The following is a 21,340-nucleotide window of genomic DNA, read 5'->3' as shown; positions in this document are numbered from 1 at the left end:
TACTGGGAGCCAATGTAGGTCTTTAAGGACCGGTGTAATATTGTCTCGGCAGCCACTCCCAGTCACCAGTTTGGCTGCCGCATTCTGAAATCTTTCCCATGAGGTTTTAAAAATCATTATAGTGTTATAATTTGTAGAAGCTACTTTAAGTGGTGCTTCTCCCCCCCCCCCGCCCGCCCAGTGACAAATTTGCATTTACAGTGTACTCCTTCTTGACCTCCTTTAAGCTTGACTTGTAATTTGCTACCCTTATCTTAATAGAAGTTAGGTTTTGTCTCATCTGCCTCCTCTGTCTCTTACCTTGGAACAGCAATGAGTCACTATGGTACATATGCTGATTAACCCCCTGCCCAACAGTCTGTAACCTGAGGATAGTCATTAATTTGAAGGCAGCCTGTTTTCAGCAGATTAACAGCCGTGCTGCTTCCATATGCTTTTTAATGTTTTAAATGCTATGAGATGAAGTAATGAGATAAAGCAGTGTTTTATTCATGGAGGGTTTTTTTAGCACATGTGCTAAATAATAGCTTTCCACTGCAATTTTGCTCATATTTCTGTAATTTCAAGTAACTATTCTTGACAGATCTCTTCAACTTGTCATCTGAGACCTTTTAAATGTGATTCCTGTATTGCAGAGACTTAAACTAGATGACCTATGGTGTCCCTTGAAACTCTACAACTCTCTGAGTCTGTGAAGTCGGTCAGTATTAGGCAAGAAACAACGTGACTTACTTGTCCTGTACAATAATATTATTTGTTCCTAGCAATGATGCAGGCTTTTTTGTACATTAGTCATGATACTTGGGTAGATAATGTTTCTGGGCTTTTTGACTCCACAGGCCAGATCCGTATCAGAATCCTGACAGGTAGATAGAAAGGCAACCTGGTGTGTATGGTTGCAACCAGGCTAGAACAAAGAGGTGGGACAACACAAGTGATAGGTTGAAATAGGGCCATATTTTTAAAAAATAATATATGCAGGTTAAATGAGAAGTATGGGAAGATATCCTAAACCTCAGCTTTGGACAAGCTGAACCCCTACACCTTCCAAGCAGCATGACAAAGCATAGCCTCAATGTCCACACACTGGGAGGCCTTCCTGCCCCACCCTCTTGTGCGCCCCCACAACTCCAGGTAGATGCAGCAGGTGAACCTCAAGAATATTCCATATCCAGGCTAAGGGACTCGCAACCCAGGAAGAGCTGACCTCCAAGAACGTCCTTCACCTTCAAAGGCGCCGAAGGATGCTTATCTGCTCCCTTAGTTGACCTTAACCTTTCCTACACTTCCCTGCTAAGAATGTGATCTAATTCACCACACCATCAAATTAACTTATTTAAATGCACCCACACACTGACACCCCCCCCCCCAATTCACTGCAGTAGAGGCAAAAACACCTAGTCCAGCTTGCCCAATTTGCAGGTGGACATGGTCAACCACAACAATGCTCCAAAAAGCAGTTTTGCACAGCTGAGTGGGGTGGACATGCTTTCAACTTGAACGTTGCTAATTGTCCTCATTAGAAATGCTCTGAAACTACTGAATGTCCAATGATAGATTCATATAAATTGACAGAAGGCTGCAATTCTGTACATATTAACTTGGGACTGTACATACTAACTTGGGAGTAAGTTACATTGAATTCACTGGGGTTGAGCTCATACCCGTCTACTGCCCCAGAAAAACCGGGACAACTCCCCCCCCCCCCCGCCCATGAAAGTACAATGGCCATTTTGGGCCCCTTGCTCTTGTGCGATTTCAGTCTGAGATCGCTTTTTCAGGTCTTTGATATTGTGTGGGTCATGTGAAATTCGTACCCAGAAGATGGTGTCTCAGATTTGGGCTGCATTGTGTTGGAAGGTATGGCTGAGCTCTGAGTACACATGCACAGGACTGCGCTGATAATCCTGTTGATTTCAAAGATATTAAGATATCAAAGATATTAAGATAGTTAAAAAGAGAGAATGCTCTGTTTCTTAAACGCATTGCAAAAATAGGTATCCGTATGTAGATAAGATACCTAGACAACATGTAGAACAGCTCCACATTTGTCATTTGTTAACATGATTCTGAAGGGGTGGGGCGTTGAGTTAAACTATTGCTTGTAAAGGTGCCATGATAATTTCTCTGCATGTACATAATTGTAATGAGAGTTGGCATACTGTATTGTAGCCGCCAATACTGTATTGTAGGCAGAATAATCCCTCTCACCCTTAGGCCCCCATATGCAATATGAACATACAGTGGTACCTTGGTTCTCAAACTTAATCCATCCCGGAAGTCCGTTCCAAAACCAAAGCATTCCAAAACCAAGGCGCACTTTCCCATAGAAAGTAATGCAAAACGGATTAATCCGTTTCAGACTTTTAAAAACAACCCCTAAAACAGCAATTTAACATGAATTTTATTATCTAATGAGACCATTGAGCCAAAAAATGAAAGCAATAATCAATGTACTGTACTATAAAATAAATAAGACAGTATTGTAGATGATAAAAATTAAAATTATTTTCTTTTCTTACCTGCACTGATGATAGTCTTTGTTTGGATGGAGGGCTTTTATCCATTTCCACAGTCGCACAATCAATCAATCAGTAGCTGAACTGGGTTCCACATAGTCACAAAAACAAAAAGCAAAAACAAAAGCTCCAAACTTAATCCATTCCGGAAGTCCGTTTGACTTCCAAAATGTTCGAAAACCAAGGCACAGCTTCTGATTGGTGCAGGCGCCCTGGAAACAATAGCCGACAGCCACATCAGATGTCGTTTTCTGGGTTTTCAGCGTTTGGGAACCGAGGTACCACTGTAATAATATCATTACAGGTTTGTTGTTTTGTAAAATTTACAAGATTAGGTGTGTGAAGTTCGTTGAACATTCAAAGTGTGATATAAATGTTAAGTTTAAGTATTACCAATGAGTGTAGCACCTTTCTGACTTATGTACTTAATGGGAAAATGAAATTCATGCTGTATCTCCCAATTCAAGTGATACTAAGCATGTATTTCCTCCCTTACACTGAAATGATATTGGTGTTGGGGAAAATTCATATGAGTAGCAGCCCTGATTCATTGATGACTTATAGCTAGAATGTTCACGGACCTGGAAAACTTGCCAGCAGACACCTGCTTTATCTTTTAAAGGCCTCTGCAGTCACAATGAGCTGTGCGCATCCAGGAAACCAATAAATTACATTCCTTTATTCAGAAAGATGATCTTACAGCTGAAATAGTTTAAATTTAGACATACAGCCAGTCACAGTATACACCTCACCTCAACAACAGTGGTAAAGAGACAGGAACATGGTTTGGCATTTTGAAAAATGTCACGGGCTCAAGACCTACAGTTTATGTAAACCAGCCTGTGTTCTGTCTGGTCTGCCTTAATACCATAGCAAATGTGGAGTGATATAAACTTGCTATGGTAACTTTCAGAATGATTAAGCTGTCTCTCTAAACATCTGCATGACCATTGGTGGGTTGCATCAAATATCTTGCTTCCAACAGTCAGTAAAACAATATGAGATGGGCTTTATGAGCCAAAAGAATTGTTTCCCTCTGCTGAAGTATGCTGAATATAAAGATACTGGGCCAAGTTCATACCTAGTACAAATCTACCCCAGGGATGAAAATGGTCCATTTTATTCCATGTCTGATGGTCACTTTTAAATTCTTCAATTCTCTATGGTGGTTTGTTCAGACATTCCAAGACATTGGAGTTCATTTTTAAATCTCTCTTGGGAGACTGGCTGAAACAGTCTTGTTCCACTTGAAGGGGGACTGTAATCTGAATACGCTAGGAGGTGTAAAGCAAAATTAGTCTGGTGGTCTTTCTAAGGTCTTTGGGGAACGTAAGTCTGTCTAATAAACGCAATGCAAGCATACATATGTCTCAGAGCATTTTGCTTTCTGAGATGTAAGGACTGCATAAGTGTAAACATAGCATTTTCTTGTCTGCCCAGACCCATTCAAAGGGCTTTATTTATTTATCTTATTTAAAGATACTAATCTTTAATTTCCAAGCCATAAAACTTTTCACAGTTTTTGAGAGCAATGTAATATCTAATTGTAGCAAGTTTGCATACAGTATAGAATACAGAAATGAATTTGAAACTTGGCCAGTCTAGGGAGGAAGCATTTCAAAGTATTTATGAATACTATAAGACCTTATCTAATGTAAGGAAATATCTGCCATAGTGGATATAGATCCAATTATTTCCATTGCACATTACAAATTATAAATGCCATTAGAGGAGAATCTTGTTCAATAAGAAATGGTCACATCAAGGTAATCTGTGATCTTATGATATATCTAGGTTACCAATCACATACGGGAAATGATCCTTAAAAGCGCCTGTCCTTTTTTATTTGCATGGTCTGAATGGTTAAACCTTATGCTAGAGTAGTTTTCACCCTGAGGAGATGTCTTGAGTTCTTTGTGTCTCCTTTAAGAAAGTAGGTCTGTTCTCTGCCTGATTGCTCTGCCTCAGGAGAAGGCAATGAGAACAATAGCTGTCAGTCACTAAGCAGGCTGAGTGTGTATGATCATAAAGTAGTTGCTCTGGAATTTTGCCACGATACTATTGTTATCAGAACAACATGAAAATAAAAAGCAGATGCTCTGAGCGCATGTTTAGCAAAATCTTGGTGAACTCCATATGACCTTTTTATGGCTTACTTCTAGTGCTTCCATTTTTATTTTTATTTCTTTATTAAAAAAACCTTTTATATTTTCTCGTGAAAGGGAGCAAATAGGAGATCTTAGGAGGTACTTACTATTCATATGTCTGCTTTCTGTGTAATAATGGATTTGATATAATACACATTGACAGTTCACATTGACATATTATCTATCACCTTAGGGCATAATGGAGCCATATCACTGGATGGAATAACTGCTTTTGGATGTTTTTAATTGTTTTTAGAATGTTTTAAAGAGTGTGTTTTTGTTTTTGGTTGTGGATTTATTTGCTGCCCTGGTCTCATTCTGGAGGAAGAGCAGGAAATTTAATAAATGCAATAAATGATAATAATATTTAAGAAGTTTTGAATAAGTTCACAAAAATAATTTCAAATATGCTGTCCTGTATTGATAAATACAGCCAAATAACTAAAGTAGTAATCAAGATAAAATTTTCACTTATGCGAAAATTTATCAAAGTTGTTATTTGGTAGGGAATGATGAAACTCATCATTCCCCATGTCATGTGAGCTGCTACCTTTTATAGGATTCAGAACATTTTGAAATGAACAATAAATGGAATGATGCATATAGAACATACTGAAGTTGTATTAAAGTTTCTCTTGAGGCCTTGCTAGAGGTTACACTCCGGCAAAAAATAATCACAATACATCAAAAAGTTGAGGGTTTATTTTAGTCTCAAAGACTCCAGGGCCCATGCTTAAATCTCTCATTTAAACCAGTGAGACTGAAGCCCCCAACTTTGAATAATTTTTACCAGTGTTAGCAATAAAATCTCTGGGGGGGGGGGGGAGTCAACAAGAAAATACAAAGAAACTAGATTTAAACTTGTACACAGACATGGGTTCTTATTTCAGTTTTCTTGTTTGGAATATTTCTCTACATTTGTTTTAAAACGATCATCTTCATTGGGTTAATATTTCCTGCAATAAAGCATGGATTCTCTCTACATGTTCTTCCAGAGAGGTGTTTATTGTGGGATTGATAATCCTCATGCATGCAATTTTTTTGTTGTGTCCACATGGCATTGCTGCCATGAAAATGTGAGCCCCTATTTCCTCTACCGGGGACGTGGGTGGCGCTGTGGGTAAAACCTCAGCGCCTAGGACTTGCCGATTGCATGGTCGGCGGTTCAAATCCCCGTGGCGGGGTGCGCTCCCGTCGTTTGGTCCCAGCGCCTGCCAACCTAGCAGTTCGAAAGCACCCCCGGGTGCAAGTAGATAAATAGGGACCGCTTACCAGCGGGAAGGTAAACGGCGTTCCGTGTGCTGTGCTGGCTCACCAGATGCAGCTTCGTCACGCTGGCTACGTGACCCAGAAGTGTCTGCGGACAGTGCTGGCTCCCGGCCTCTAGAGTGAGATGAGCGCACAACCCTAGAGTCTGGCAAGACTGGCCCGTATGGGCAGGGGTACCTTTACCTTTATTTCCTCTACCCCTTTAGTTTGGATTTCTGGAGAGAATCCAATAAATTTAAAAATCCTGTTAATGGTATGTCAATAACCGGTTTGCAATAATGAACTGGATAAATATTGCAACCCCTCCAACCTTCTTTTTTATACAAGCACCTATACTCGAGGAAAAGTAATGCACAACTCAAAAGCTTACGTTTCCAATGTTGGGAACATTTATCAGTCCAATGAAAAATCACATGGCTTTTTAAAAAAAGAAAAAGCAAGCAAATCACTTTTGTGCTGCTAATTTCAAATTGCTGAGTCGTAATAATTTAAGTATTGGGGAATAAGTGGTTAAGGGAGCCGTTGTCACCCTTGCTTTCTGCTTTCCACTCAGCATGTGACAGTTACCACTGGGGACCGCACTGCAGTAGTCGCTGCCAATGCAAAAACGGAGCCTTGTGCAATCCCATCACTGGAGCCTGCCACTGTGCTGCTGGATTCAAGGGATGGCGCTGCGAAGAACACTGTGACCAAGGGACCTATGGAAACGATTGCCACCAGAAATGCCAGTGTCAGAATGGAGCCACTTGTGATCATGTGACTGGAGAATGCAGATGCCCTCCTGGATACACCGGAGCCTTGTATGCAACAGTTGTATTTGTTATGTGTGTGGAATAGCAGCAGATTTCACGATACACGTCATTTATTGGCGTGGGTGACAAGACGATCCATACTGCATCAGTGAGGGTTAAACAATTTGCTCTGTGCTTATGGTTGGGTTGCGAGTTGAATTTGCCTCTCAGTTCCAGGTCCAGCTTGCTAAAACATAAGATAAAAAATAAGTACAGTTGTACTTTGGAAGTTGAACAGAATCTGTTCCGGAAGTTTGTTTGACTTCCAAAATGTTCGAAAACCAAAGTGCGTCTTCTGATGGGCCGCATGAAGCTCCTGTGGCCCATCAGAAGCAGCAGAAGCCCCATTGGACATTCGGCTTCCAAAAATCATTCAAAAACCGGAACTCTCACTTCCGGGTTTCGATAGTTTGGGAGCCAAGGCATTCAAGATCCAAGGTACGACTGTAATAGAAATATGGCAAAAACAGCAAATCTTAAAGACTGTTGTAAAGCTTTCATGATCCGCTGCTTGTAGTGTTGGACTGGGACCAGGGAAGCATGGGTTCAGCTCTTTGCTCAGTGATGACTTTCATTTAATTATATTAAGGCAACCACAATCTTTCTCAGTCTAACCCAGTGGTTCCCAACCTTCTTTTGACCATGCCCCACCTAAGCATCTCAAAAAACCTGACACACACCCCCCAATGTATAATTCGTATTATTCAAAAAACGAACTCATATTCACGTGGAGGAAGCCTAAAAGGCCATTAACTTGGTCTAACTCATTCTCGGAATTGCTCCCCTTAAAAATCAAATTGTCCCCCTATGTATGTGGTGGGGGGTGCCCCACGTTGGGAACCACGGGTCTAACATATCATACAGGATTATAGTGAGTGGGGGAAGATGTTTTTAGTTCCTTAGAGAACAGTAGTGAATTTTTCTGTGGGTAGCCGCTATGGATGGCACTTTTTTGTTTTGAAGCTTGTACTGTACTTGTGGATCCCAGAGCAGAAGATATTCAGCCCTTTGCTGAAACAATCTAAAGAATGATAACTCTGGCCACAGTATTAGCAAAGTATCCTCAGAAGACAAAAATTAGACAGTTACCAAATAATAGGGAATTGGGATTCTCCATGGTAAATAAGGATACTTGGAGCATGTGCTGATTTAGTACATACCTTCAGGGGAACCCAGGCTGATAAATAAAAAAAGCTGATTGCCCCAGGCACAAATCTCTCCCCCTTCCCCCCCCCCCCGTTCCTCAATGCACATACTAAAAGAAAAAAGGTAAGGTACTGAAAAGCTAGCTTCTCCTGGGGCACAGATAGAAGCACTGTAAAATTTCTACACCAGCCTTAATATTTTTCATACAATAGGGCTAAAATCCTGCAAACATTACCGCAATTAGATAAAGGGGCATTGCAATCCAACTAATACAATTAATGCCGGCTAGAATTTTAACGTCCTGTCCCCCCCAGTGCAACTCAATTATAAATTGGACCAGAGAAGAAAAATTTGTAAGGAAGTAGACCTATTTCTGCAGTTCTTTAATTGCTAACATAGGGACAATTTACCAAGAATTACGTCTGCGTTCTCCATTGTAAGCTGGGGAGTTGTACTGCTTATGCAGCAAAACTCTTGGTGCAATGCTCCCTTTGTTTTTACGGATTAGTTTTGCATTCTTTAGCTGAAATAAATGTGTAGCCTATTAAAAGCACCAGAGAAATGCCAATATATTTAAAAGTATCTGTAATATTTAATATGCTTTTCTTTCTTTTTTAGTTGTGAGGATCTCTGCCCTCCTGGTAAACATGGGCCACAGTGTGAAGAAAGATGCCCATGTCAGAATGGTGGAGTATGTCATCATGTAACTGGGGAATGTGCCTGTCCTCCTGGATGGATGGTAAATATACTTTTATAAAAGAGTATAAGCTTCTGTTACTGCGGGCCTCTGGAGAAAAATGTAATTGGAACCACGGCCTAACATCAGGCAAGAAAAGAGGAAATGTGTCAGCACACAATACTATCATAAGGGATCAGAACCAAACCATTACAAAAACATATGGTAATCGGCATCTACCAATTCGCATGAGCCTAGACAGGAAGAGAAAATGTATTCTTTCTGTCCCACACAAGATGAATCACTTAAAGCTCTACCAAGTCAGTGACTTGTATTTATCTAAATTTCTGTCCTTCTATAGTTGTATCGGAATTCATGCATGCATTTATATTCTGTTGCTCTATCCCTAAGGTTATGACTACTTATACAAATATTTACAGCTTTACATTTTGTACAGAAGACGAGGACCTAAAGATAATTCCCCTATATACTCCATGAATATCCTCCAAACACTTCGTTGCAATTACAGAAAGCACCTGGCTTTTTGCTTTCTTCTCTTTTGGTGGACCTCCACGTGGAGGAAGTTTTTCCAAAGTTTGGAAGCATCTTCCAAGAATGTGTCTCTTTTTGCCTTCCGTTTTGTTTTTTATGTTTGAAAAGCATAGTCAGAAGACAGTCACAGAGAGAGAGAGAGAGAGAGAGAGAGAGAGAAAGAAAGAGAGAGAGAGAGAGAAAGAAAGAAAGAAAGAAAGAAAGAAAGAAAGAAAGAAAGAAAGAAAGAAAGAAAGAAGTGCCTCAAGAATTCCTTGCCCTCTCAGAGATGAAGGCAGCCCTGTTTAGGGAAGTTTTTAATGTTTGATGTTTCATCACTTTAATAAAATAATAATAATAATAATAATAATTGTCAGGGGCTCAAGAGCAGAAGCACAGGGAAGGGAGGAGATGGAGAGCGAAGGGGAAGAATCCGAGGGGAGCGTAGGAGAAGATGACAGTGGCCCGAGAGATTCCATGAGCCTCTCCAGCGAATCAGAAGATTCACAGAAGGGGGCGCCGGTGGCCAGGGCAAGGGGGTTCCCAAGGGGGACACCCCAGGAGCAAGGGGCCAGCGGGGACTCCCAGAGCAGCAGTTGGAAATCAGGACCAGCTTCCCCACCAGAGCATAGTGGGGGGGAAGAGTCCCAGGTATCGGGGCCAGCGTATCCCCCACCAGGGAGAGAAGATGAGTCAGGGCTGACCACACCTCCATCGGAGAGTCAGGGAAAGGAGGGGAGGTCAAGTCCAGCGAGCCTCCCGGAAGAGGGAAGCAGTGTAACGGTCAGGTGGAAGGTCACTGGGTTGGTGCGAGAGACAAGTTCAAATGTACAGGAGCGCGGGACAGCAGAGAATGAGGATTGGGAACCAGGTCCTAAAGCCCGCCGGAGGCAGGGGGAGGAGTCAGGCGACTCAGCGTCAGAAGAGTCCAGAAAGGGGAATGCCCCAGCGGGCAGACGGACCCAGAGGAGGAGAGAGCAGCGGAAGAGGTGGAGCAGGGCTAGGATCTTAAACTGGTGTCAGGGGGGAGGAGATTCAGACGGGACTTCGACGGTCTAGGGTTTAAGACGTAGAGCTGCGCGCTGCGGCTTTGAAATGGAAACTGAACTTTAATAAAGACTTTTGTACATAACGACGACCTGGCGTTGGTCCTCTGTGAGCTGGGACCTTGGGGCAGCTCTGACAATAATAATCATCATCATCATCTGTTGGGAGCCAGATGGGTGGGGTATAAATAATAAATTATTATTAGTAGTAGTATCCATCTTCTCCTCTCTGAGTCAGCATGTGGTTTGTTGTCCCACTGTTGTTCAAGCTTTATAGCTGCCATTCCATGAAGCCAACATACTTTTAAGAAAACGTTGATTAGACAAAGAATCTTACATATGCCAGGGGTCTGAGCAAAATCTGTGCAGCAGGTTTTTCAAAAAACAAAAATAAAAATAAACTTTGACTTTAAAATTTACAGTTGAAAACAAATTTAAAATAAAAAGATTGATGTAACAAGTTATCTTTCCCTTTGAAGCGTTTTAACTCTAAAGTATCTCCTTGTATTACAATGTATGCATGAACACAGAAGAGCTATATTTAAAATATCTAAATGTTTACTGTTGCTTAGAAATTAAATCTAGGATTAGATTTATTTTACAGAATGAACATTCCAACAAATTAGCACCCTAACACTTGAGGCAAACGTTTGTTGTGTTGCAAGCTAAAACGGTATCTGGCATTTTTAAGATGTGCACAAGCTGTCTGGTATACGAACATGTTAATCTCCTTGCTTCCTTCAGATCCCCCCTCGTCTTTCCCTCTCGCAGCTGCACTCCCAGGCATAAAACCGAGATTCTGTTTCCAAACAGGGCACAGTCTGTGGTCAGCCTTGTCCTGAAGGGCGTTACGGAAAGAACTGCTCTCAAGAATGCCAGTGTCACAATGGGGGGACATGTGACTCAGCTACAGGGCAGTGTCACTGCAGCCCTGGTTACACAGGCGAACGGTAAGCAGATATAACTTTGCCACTTTGTACCGTGGCTACTGAGCAGAAGGGAGAATTCCATTACAGTGGTACCTTGGTTCCTGAATGGCTTAGTAGTCGAACAAATCAGCTCCTGAACGCCGCAAACCCAGAAGCAAAGTGTTCCAGTTTGTGAACGTTTTTCGGAAGCTGAACGTCTGATACGGCTTCCGCTTGAGTGCAGGAAGCTCCAGCAGCCAGTCAGAAGCTGAGCCTTGGTTTTCAAACGGTTTCGGGAGTCAAACAGACTCCTGGAACAGATTAAGTTCAGGAACCAAGGTACCACTATACAGTGATCCAGATTCAGTGGGGATGCTCAGTGGATATTCCCCCTAAATTCCAAGATTCAGTGTGTCCTCAAGAGTTATTCAGTAAACACCTGTTGACTGAATTCCTGTAGTGGATGGGGGGTGGGGTGGGCGGGGCTGATACCAATTATCTGACCTCCTGACTGCAGAGTTGTTGCTTACCAGGAAGGGTGAGTATGATGGCCAAGGGTGTTGGGAGGTTGGCTCTCTGCAGGTGGAGCGGCAGGAGTGGCATATTGGGATGCAGGTGATGCTGAGCCTCTTGGGCTTGCCGATTGGAAGGTTGGTGGATCGAATCCCCGTGACGGAATGAGCTCCCATTGCTTTGTCCCAGCTCCCGCCAACCTAGCAGTTTGAAAGCACACCAGTGCAAGTAGATAAATAGGTACCGCTGTGGCGGGAAGGTAAACAGCGTTTCCATGTGCTCTGGTTTCTGTCACGGTGTTCCGTTGTGCCAGAAGCAGTTCAGTCATGCTGGCCACATGACTCAGAAAGCTGGCTGTGGACAAATGTCGGCTCCCTCAGCCTGAAAGTGAGATGAGCGCTGCAAACCCGTAGTTGCCTTTGACTGGACTTAACCATCTAGGGGTTCTTTATCTTTATCTATTGGCTCCCACTGTTGCTCCTGCTAAACAGCAGTGACTCCGCTGCTGGGAGCTCAGGAGAGTGCAGCCATCGCACTACTGAAGAAAAAATATATACTCTAGCTACTGTAGATTTCTTTTTATAAAGTATTTTAAAATTGTTGTCCTGGAGAAAGACTGATTACACACTGGCTAATTATGACATCACTGCTCTGCTCCCCCTGCTGGTTCTGAGAAAGCTTGCAGCTCTACAATTACAATGTCACTTACCGTATTTTTCGCTCTATAAGATGCACTTTCCCCCTCCTAAAAAGTAAGGGGAAATGTGTATGCGTCTTGTGGAGCAAATGCAGGCTGCACAGCTATGCCAAAAGCCGGAACACCAAAAGGAATCACTGCACAGTGACGGGCTGCCCTTCTCCCTCCTTAGGGAAAAGCCTGCAAGCGCTGCACACATGCTCCACGCGGCTCATGAAAGGGAGCACTGAGCAGAGCCTGGGATGCATACAGGCTCTGCTCAGTGCTCCCTTTAAAGAATATTTTTTTTCTTGCATTCCCCCTCTAAAAACTAGGTGCGTCTTATGGTCAGGTGTGTCATATGGATCGAAAAATACGGTATTTTCTGTTTTTATGCCTCATGTCAGGACCCCAAATCCTGGTTAGCAAGTTGAAGTCTTTTAGAAGGAAGGAAGGTGGGACCTGTTTTTCCCCCCAGCTACTGAACTGGAACTCAGCGTGTGTTTCCTTCCTTTTGTGATCAATATGCTGTTGCATTTTGCAGGCCACAAAAATATTGACTTGCAGCGTTAGGCCTTTTGAGAATTAGAAGCTTGCAATACTTATTTGGATGGGAGATGGAAGCACTCTCTCTTTCCTGACAACTAACATTTAAAATTCAGCAACGTTTTAGAATTCAAAGCTGACTTCTTGAATTTACAGAGTCTGCTTTTGAAATCTGGTGCTGAACGTATTAAGCTGCTTTAGGTGAATCTGAAGCATTTGGTCCTACATCTGCCTACTCTGACTGGCAGAGGCTCAGCAGGTATTCCCCTTGTACCAGAGATCTTTTAACTGAAGATGTTGTCAGTAAAATCTAGCAAGAGCTAACTGGGAAGAGCCCCAAAGAGATGAGCAAGATGCCATATTAAAAAACCAAAAAAAACCTAAAGGGGGAGAAAGGGATGCTGGAGGGGGCTCTGAATGATGGATAGCAGAAAGCAGGGAACCCCATCCAGGACATGAGATTCCAGGTTCTGCATGAAATAAGAGGTGACGGAAAATGTGTGGTCTGATGTGTTGCTTGTCTTTCCCATTGCAAGGGGGAACTCATGAGATGGAGACCAAATGAGATGGGAGCATAATGGGAGGCTTGTCTATGAACTGTGGAAAGATAGTGGTGAGGGCTTGATTGAAGCTCTTTTTTTCCTAGCCAGCACACATTTTTAGGCCACCTCATTTTTGGGCACTTCAGTTGTGGCTCAAAAGAAGTATGTAAGAAAAGCCCTGCTAGATTAGACCAAGGACACAGCTAGTCTTGCATCCTGTTTCCTACATTGGCCAACCAGATGCCAATGGGAAGCCCACAAAAGCAGGAATTGAGCACAAAAACAGCAGCCTCTCCACATCTGTTCCCAAGCAACTGGCATTATATGCTTCCCCAAGGTTAACAAAACATGACTAACAAAACCAATATGAAATGTCTGGAAAAAGAAATGTCCCCAAACTGATGAATGCAACAACAGAAATCTACTAAAGTGGTACCTCAGCTTACATACGCTTCAGGTTACATACGCTTCAGGTTACACACTCCGCTAACCCAGAAATAGTGCTTCAGGTTAAGAACTTTGCTTCAGGATAAGAACAGAAATCGTGCTCAGGCGGTGTGGCAGCAGCAGGAGGCCCCATTAGCTAAAGTGGTGCTTCAGGTTAAGAACAGTTTCAGGTTAAGAACAGACCTCTGGAACGAATTAAATACTTAACCTGAGGTACCACTGTAGAAATATTCAAAACCCTTTTAGAAATATAAATAAACATGAAAAAGTAAAACTAACTTATTTTCCCCCAGCAAACAACCTTGTCAGATGCATGAAACTTAAGGTTATGCATACTCCCCTACCCCAGATACTGGAAGTGAACTTGTCAGGTTGCATCTCAGAGAAAGTTTTATTTTCACAGCCCCATTTGTGGAAGGAGGATCTGGAAGCATCGTCCCTTAGCCTCTCTCAGCTAACAGAGTTTTGGTCTTCTGTGTTCCCTGCTTTCTGTGTGACATACCATCAGGAATCACTGTCAGAACTGTAGGGGAGGAAAAATTCTGACAACTTCCCCAAGTGGGTTTATTTGCATCCTTGCCAGAGAAGGAACTTTGGCTCTGCTCCTTTTCATGTCAGTAGAACTTGTGCAAGAGCCCTTCCCAATGGATTATTCCCTTTGCTACTATGTACTAAGAACTCCCTGTGCTCCCCATTTATGTTTCATCAAATCTTGCATACTGTCTGTGGTGTTTGAAAAGAATGTGTAGCAGCTGGCCTTAACCCTGGCCTCTTTTCCTAACCATCAATTATCTCTGCATAACCATTTTTGTGTGTGTTGGAAGGAGCACAGAACATTGGTAGAGGCTTTCTTTCTTAGTTCTTGCTCCAACTGCCACAGGAAATAACACACTATGCAGGTTTATTCATTGTGGATTTGACCCTGAAGTGAAGTGGAGGCACTTGTGTTTCGAGGGTAAAATGACTTCTCGTATGATGGATCCTGTTGGGTTCTGTGTGGAAGAAAAATTTGGTTTAAAGTTATGTCTTATATTTCACATGTCAGAATTGTGGTAGAATTTTGGGTTCTAAGAAACAAGCATCTAAAGAAAATTCCCCCTTTCCTCTGAGGTATTATAAGCGCTGCATCTAGGGAGATAACATAATGGGGTGAACTCTCTCCCTCCGCGGTAGCTGGAAATAATTGGCTTAGAGCAGGTCAGACTACTTGGCCGTCTAGCTAAGTATTAACTATGACTAGCAGTAACTATCCAAGGTCTTAAGCAGAGGTCTTCTCCATTATTATGCATCCTCATCCTTTTAAATGGAGATACCAGGTGTGAAACTGAGACTTTATGCTTGCCAGGTGGCATGTACTACCATAGATTCCGGCGTATAAGACGACTTTTTAATCCCAGAAAATCCTCAAAAAAGCCAGGGATCATCTTATACGCCAAGTATGGGTTCGCTGGGCAGCAGCAGTGGGCAGCGGGCTCCGTGCTGGGAGGAAGCCGCCCAGCGAAGCCGGCTTAGCATCGCTGGGCTGCTTCTCCAGGCAGCTTCCTCCCGGTGCGGAGCCTGCCGCCCACTGCTGCTGCCCAGCGAAGCTGCTGCGTATAAGACTGGGTGTATGTCGACCCCCCAAATTGGCAATTGGGGGGGGGGCGTCTTATACGCCCAGTGGCCTAATACGCCGGAATCTATGGTATATCACTGATGTGCGGTCCTTTTCCAGGAGCTTCCTGCAGCCAATGGTTTTTGAAATGTTTTGGAGGTCGAACGGACTTCCGGAACGGATTCTGTTTGACTTCCAAGGTATGACCGTACTCATTTCCATGTTATTTGCTTCCAGCAAAAAAAATCCATTTGCAAATAATATGGAAATGAGTGCTAAACTTGAGCTATATTCCACTGTATTTCTGGAAGCGGTTTTTACATTTTGTGAAAGCTCAAACATCATGTGGAGACCAACAGGGGAATGTCCTGAAAATGTAATAAACTGCAGTGTGAATGCTGAGCTATTCTCTCTAGGTTGCACACGTGTTTCTGGTCTGAATGATCTATGGTAGCGATAGTGTTGCCTTGCAACAAATGGATCTGAGTTTATATTCTTCTAGCCCTAACCTGTATGAAATAATCTGATTGGGAAGAACAGAGGTGGAATACTGATAAGACTTAAATAGTATCAAAAAGTGACCACATGGGGCTTCATGTGTGGCTATGCATCCCAATCTCTTTGAGAAACACACAGACACACAACCTGTTAAGGTCTTGGAACTGACCTGTTTGGGCAGTTTTTCATATAAACCAGGCGAGTCCTCATCTCTTCATAGCCTTGCGTGGGTGGGAGAAATCAACTAGAAGAAAACATATACAATGTTCTAGCCAGTACATAGTCATTCTAAAGAAAAAGAAGCTGACTGTTATTTGAGTTCAGAGATCTGACAAAAGTGGGATCGCTTCATACAAATGGGCTTTAAAAGATTAACCGTTGATTTAAATAGAAACAACAATCTCTTAGCATTTATCCTAGTCTATTATTAAGCAGTCCTTTAGCAGAGATTTGCTTTCTTCCTCTTGACTGTTTATATCTGGTAAAGAACAGTTGTTTTTTCTCTGTTGGTATACTAAGGATTCCACTTCCATCCTTTGTGTTCATGTTATATCATCGAACCATTGACCTGAATCATTTTAAAGGTGTTTGCAGAGGGACCTGCTTCACTCCCTCCTCATTCACATAGAAGTTTTGTACACTAAAGAACCCATCTGGTATTTCTTCAGCAATTATTTTTTCATGTTGTGCATGTTTATATCCTTGTCCCTTTGCACCCAAATTTACTGTGTAAGCGAAAGCTTAGCTTGAAAATTTCTTCCTTTTATTTTTTAGAGTTGTGCATTCCTTTCACAGCCTCCTACACGCTATACCTTTAAAGCCCCCCCCCCCAATAATTGCAGTTTGTTAAGGGTTGCTGTGAATTGTAACTCTGTGGAAGGTAAACTAGAATGCCCAGAATTCTTTGAGGTACAGAATTTACTTTGAATGTGCTTTAAAGGTACAGTGTGGATGCAGCTATTGCCATTGTCGAAGGTATTAGGAATGGAGATTCCAAATAGAACTTCAAAATATTTTAATAGAAAGTAAAGAACATGTCTCTCTCCCCGACTTTCTCAACAGATGCCAAGATGAATGTCCAGTGGGAACCTTTGGAGTACAATGTGCAGAGACATGCCAATGCATGAATGGTGGAAAATGCTATCACATTAGTGGTGCATGCCTTTGTGAGCCAGGATACACAGGAGAACGCTGCGAAACAAGACTGTGCTCTGAAGGTGCCTATGGTCTCAAATGTGACAAAAAATGCCCCTGTTATTTGCCAAATACTCACAGGTAAGCTTCTAGAACTTTTGGCAGACATTCTTGTTCTATGCTGGTCCGGGCAACTTCAGTTGGCCAAATATAGAGGGAGCTAGACTAAGGTCTTATAAGACTATAAGGAGGTTCTGTTGCTTCTCTGCAGTATTGAGATGGCATTCTTGGTAGCTACTAATCACAGGTCTGAAGCTCCTTGGTTTCTAGTCCAATGTGCCAGTACCTGAAAGGATGGTTAGTTTTCACATTCATTTCTCAGAAAAGAATAGTGAAGATTGCTTGTAAATAGGAAGTCTTGACTGCCTCTTCTAAGTATCAGTCATCTTGTGCTGCAGTTTTACCAGTTGTGGGCGATAGGTAGAATTAGTTAAGTGGTTGAATCAGGTTGAAACTGGGAATAAATGAAAACACTTTTGTGAGAGAGCAGAAGACAGCTGCTGTTTCAAAAAGGGGAAGGGAACACAACTGTATGCACACAAGCCTGGGCATGCATGCAGTGGGGCTTGCTGCATTTAATCCAGTATTTAAGATGTATATACATTTTTAAGCAAGATTGCTGTGGCAAGCAGTCAGAGAGCTAATCCTTACATGGTGGAATCCATGGTTTTATCAGAGTTTATGGTTCAACTGTTGCACCAAGTGGTAGAGAAGCTTTAAAAGAAATGTTTTCATTGTTATGTGGCATCATGATCAGCAAGGATTATATATTTAAACATTGTGATTGCTTGATGTGTTCAGTAATTGATGTGGGAGCTGGTTACATTCCTTTCTCATTTTCATTAACATGACTTTTCACTGGTGTGCTTCCTGTTTTCCCATGTGCCATTTCCCCATGGGCAATAGGTAATGTAGTAACTACCAGGTTGAGCCAGTTAAATGAAGAAAGTTTTACCAAACCAATGCACCTTGCTTCTGTTAAAATCTGTATGTAGGAGCTACAATTAAGCTTTTAGAAGATTAACTAGTCTGCTATAAACATTTTACATTGACAAGAATGTATGGCACAGCACTGTGTAGCATTTCTGATATTTCAAGGTTAATGCTTGATTCATGTTCAACACAGCTGTTCCTTCATTTATACCACTGGAAAGACAGCTTTAGTCAAGTCAAACTGCAGATGTTCAGATGTAAACAGAAGCATGTGACTATTTTTGAACATGTTTTTGACATTTCCTCTTTTCTGTGACAAATGGAATGGACTTAGAAATAATGTAGGCGTGGGAGCATCTGTTTGCTAATTCTACAGTTTACTTCAAAAGAGCAAACGGTTTAAGTTGGCAGTATAGGATGAAAGCAAAACATTTCAGTTATGCCTGAACATATCCAAAATATATTCACATGTCTCTTTAAAAAGTGTGTGTATTATTCAATAGCATAAAAACATTGGATTTCGCCATGGGATAGTCATACGTGGTTGGCGCTGTGGTCTAAACCACTGAGCCTCTTGGGCTTGCCAATCAGAAGGTTGGTGGTTCGAATCCCCACGACAGGGTGAGCTCCCATTGTTCTGCCCCAGCTCCTGCCAACCTAGCAGTTTGAAAGCACACCAGTGCAAGTAGATAAATAGGTATTGCTGCGGCAGGAAGGTAAACGCCATTTCCGTGTGCTCAGGCTTCCATCACAGTGTCCCATTGCACGAGTAGCAGTTTAGTCATGCTGGCTACATCACCCAGAAAGCTGTCTGGACAAACACCGGCTCCCTTGGCCTGAAAGTGAGATGAGTGCCGCAACCCCATAGCTGCCTTTGACTGGACTTAACCGTCCAGGGGTCCTTTACCATTTCCCCCCTCAGCAATAGGCTCTACTTTGCCTCTTCCCAAAGAACTGGGGCATGGAGGCAAGTTTCTTCCTTTCAATGTACTGTATTGCCGACCTTTGCCATTCAAAGCTTTGACTTTCAAAACAGTAGTCACCATGAAAGTGCAGCCGTGCCCTCATACCCTGTTTGTCTCAAAGGCATCTGGTTGGTCACTGGAAAGCAGGATGCTGGACCAGCTAAGCCTTTGGTCTGATCTGGCCATACCCGCAAAATGATAAGCACCATACCTAAGAGTATAGGCACAATGTATCTGGCATCTCTGCATAATTTGTCGCTGGCAGTAAAATATTTGATTAATTGCAGATTTAGATACTAATTTGATGTCCTGCGTGCTAGCAGATTCCCTAAGATGTGAACTTAAGAGATAAGTAGGTGCCGCATTTCTTAACATCTGTGTGCGCTGTGCATTGCCAATTAAACTAACTAAACACGAGCCATCAAAAGCTTCCAAAGTGTTTCTGCTTCCTATATTTTAATTACAAATTACGGAATACTAATTTTGGTGTCAATCAATATGTGCGCAGCTATGGCTTCCTAGCACACTGTGGCTGGGGAACAGGGCTACAGAATATCAATGTCACAGTTTGACTTCTACTTAAAGAAAAAGAGAGAAAATGAACGAAGAGGGATTTCTTATTCCCCAAAGACTTAAAGAAGAACAAATGGAGCTGTGGTTATTCAGTGGGGCTTTCCTGGCTTCTACTGCTGCACCCGATGCATCTGCTCCTGAGAGTCAAGGGGAAACTGTGGGATGAATCTCAAGGAATGTAGCGGGACTTGGGAATTTGCAGAATGCTATTGAGGCCTTTGTTGTGCAAGAAGAAGTGATAGGGGAAGCAGCCATAGTTCAGTAGTCAAGATTGGTATCATCTACACGGACAGACAGCAGCCCTTCAAGATTTCAGACTGGGGTCTCACCCAGCTCTACCTAGAGATGCCAAAGATTAAACCTGACCCTTTCTGCATGCAGAGCTGATAATGTACAACTGGGCTACAGTCTTTCCCCTTTAAATACTTAGACGGCTAGCCGCACTTAGAATCGCTTTTACTGAGCTGCGATTCAAGCTATGCCCTCCGCCATCCTGGACAGACAATATAGTAAGGTACCATACAAAGACAGACTATGTATATGTGGGCAACCGCGTGGAAGACATCTTGCACTATTTACTATTTTGCCCACTATACATTGGACCCTGGAGGTGATTTCTCGCCCTACTGTCCATACAGGAAAGATGCCTCTCCCTGTCAGAGAGGTCCTATGGCTTCTTAGCGATGTAAACTCTTCAGTGGCTCATAAAGTCGCCCACTTTTTGCTTTGGTGACCAAAAAGATCAGAAAGAAGACCCTGGACAATATAGGTGTGAACTGTAAGGGAGACATAGAGATCTAAATAAGGTAAAGGTAAAGGTACCCCTGCCCATACGGGCCAGTCGTGTCCGACTCTAGGGTTGTGCGCCCATCTCACTTAAGAGACCGGGGGCCAGTGCTGTCCAGAGACACTTCCGGGTCACGTGGCCAGCGTGACAAAGCTGCATCTGGTGAGCCAGTGCAGCACACGGAAACGGCATTTACCTTCCCGCCAGTAAGCGGTCCCTATTTATCTACTTGCACCCGGGGGTGCTTTCGAACTGCTAGGTTGGCAGGCGCTGGGACCGAGCAACGGGAGCGCACCCCGCCGCGGGGATTCGAACCACCGACCTTTCGATCGGCAAGTCCTAGGCACTGAGGCTTTTACCCACAGCGCCACCCGCGTCCCAGAGATCTAAATAGAGACCATTATTTGTGGCGTAACACCCCTTTTGCTTATATTTCTTTTTAATTCAGATTTGTTGTGGCCAATGGCTAGTGCGATAAAGTTATTTAGATTGGTTCCTTATATGGAAACAGCCATCTTTCACCCCTGAGACAATGTCCATGGGAGGGAAAACATGTCATCATCTCCCATCACTCCCAGGAGTATTCGTCACCCCCAGGATCATTTGAAATGTGCACACCAGAAGTTGCAATTTCTCACTACGTGGAACCACTATTAGCTCTTTAAGAAGTTTTTGTTTATTTTTTTTAAGCAGCATTGGGATATTGGGGATAGGAGTGCTCTTAAAGTTGGAATACTCCTTGGAAATGGAGCTGTCATCTTGGGTTTTGAAAACAGGCTACATGCAGCACGCCTGTGTAGGTGAGCACTTCGTACATGCCTCTTCTCATAAGGAGAACTGAGCACCATTGCAGCAAGCCCACTACCCATATCATTTTCACTGACCTCAAATGGATAATAATAATAATAATAATAATAATAATAATAATAATAATAACAACAACAACAACAACAACAACAACAACAATAATGATAATAATAATAAATTTATTGTTTGTGCCCCGTCCATCTTACTGGGCTGCCCCAGCCACTCTGGGCAG

The 21,340-nt window shown here is 42.7% G+C and overlaps 1 protein-coding gene across 2 annotated transcripts in view; it reads left to right on the top strand.

The window, feature by feature from the left end:
* Window positions 1–21,340, top strand: part of MEGF10 (multiple EGF like domains 10) — a 113,745-nt gene that overhangs the window by 53,508 nt on the left and 38,897 nt on the right. For both annotated transcript variants that reach the window (XM_081880350.1, XM_081880349.1), the window contains exons 6-9: window positions 6,489–6,735; window positions 8,491–8,611; window positions 10,939–11,075; window positions 16,912–17,124. In XM_081880350.1, the coding sequence (XP_081736476.1) occupies window positions 6,489–6,735; window positions 8,491–8,611; window positions 10,939–11,075; window positions 16,912–17,124 (718 nt within the window). The remainder of the gene's footprint in view (window positions 1–6,488; window positions 6,736–8,490; window positions 8,612–10,938; window positions 11,076–16,911; window positions 17,125–21,340) is intronic.

This window comes from Podarcis erhardii (assembly GCF_964252035.2).
Source record: "Podarcis erhardii genome assembly, chromosome: 11".
NCBI lineage: Eukaryota > Metazoa > Chordata > Lepidosauria > Squamata > Lacertidae > Podarcis > Podarcis erhardii.
This window is presented reverse-complemented; position numbering and strand designations above follow the sequence as displayed.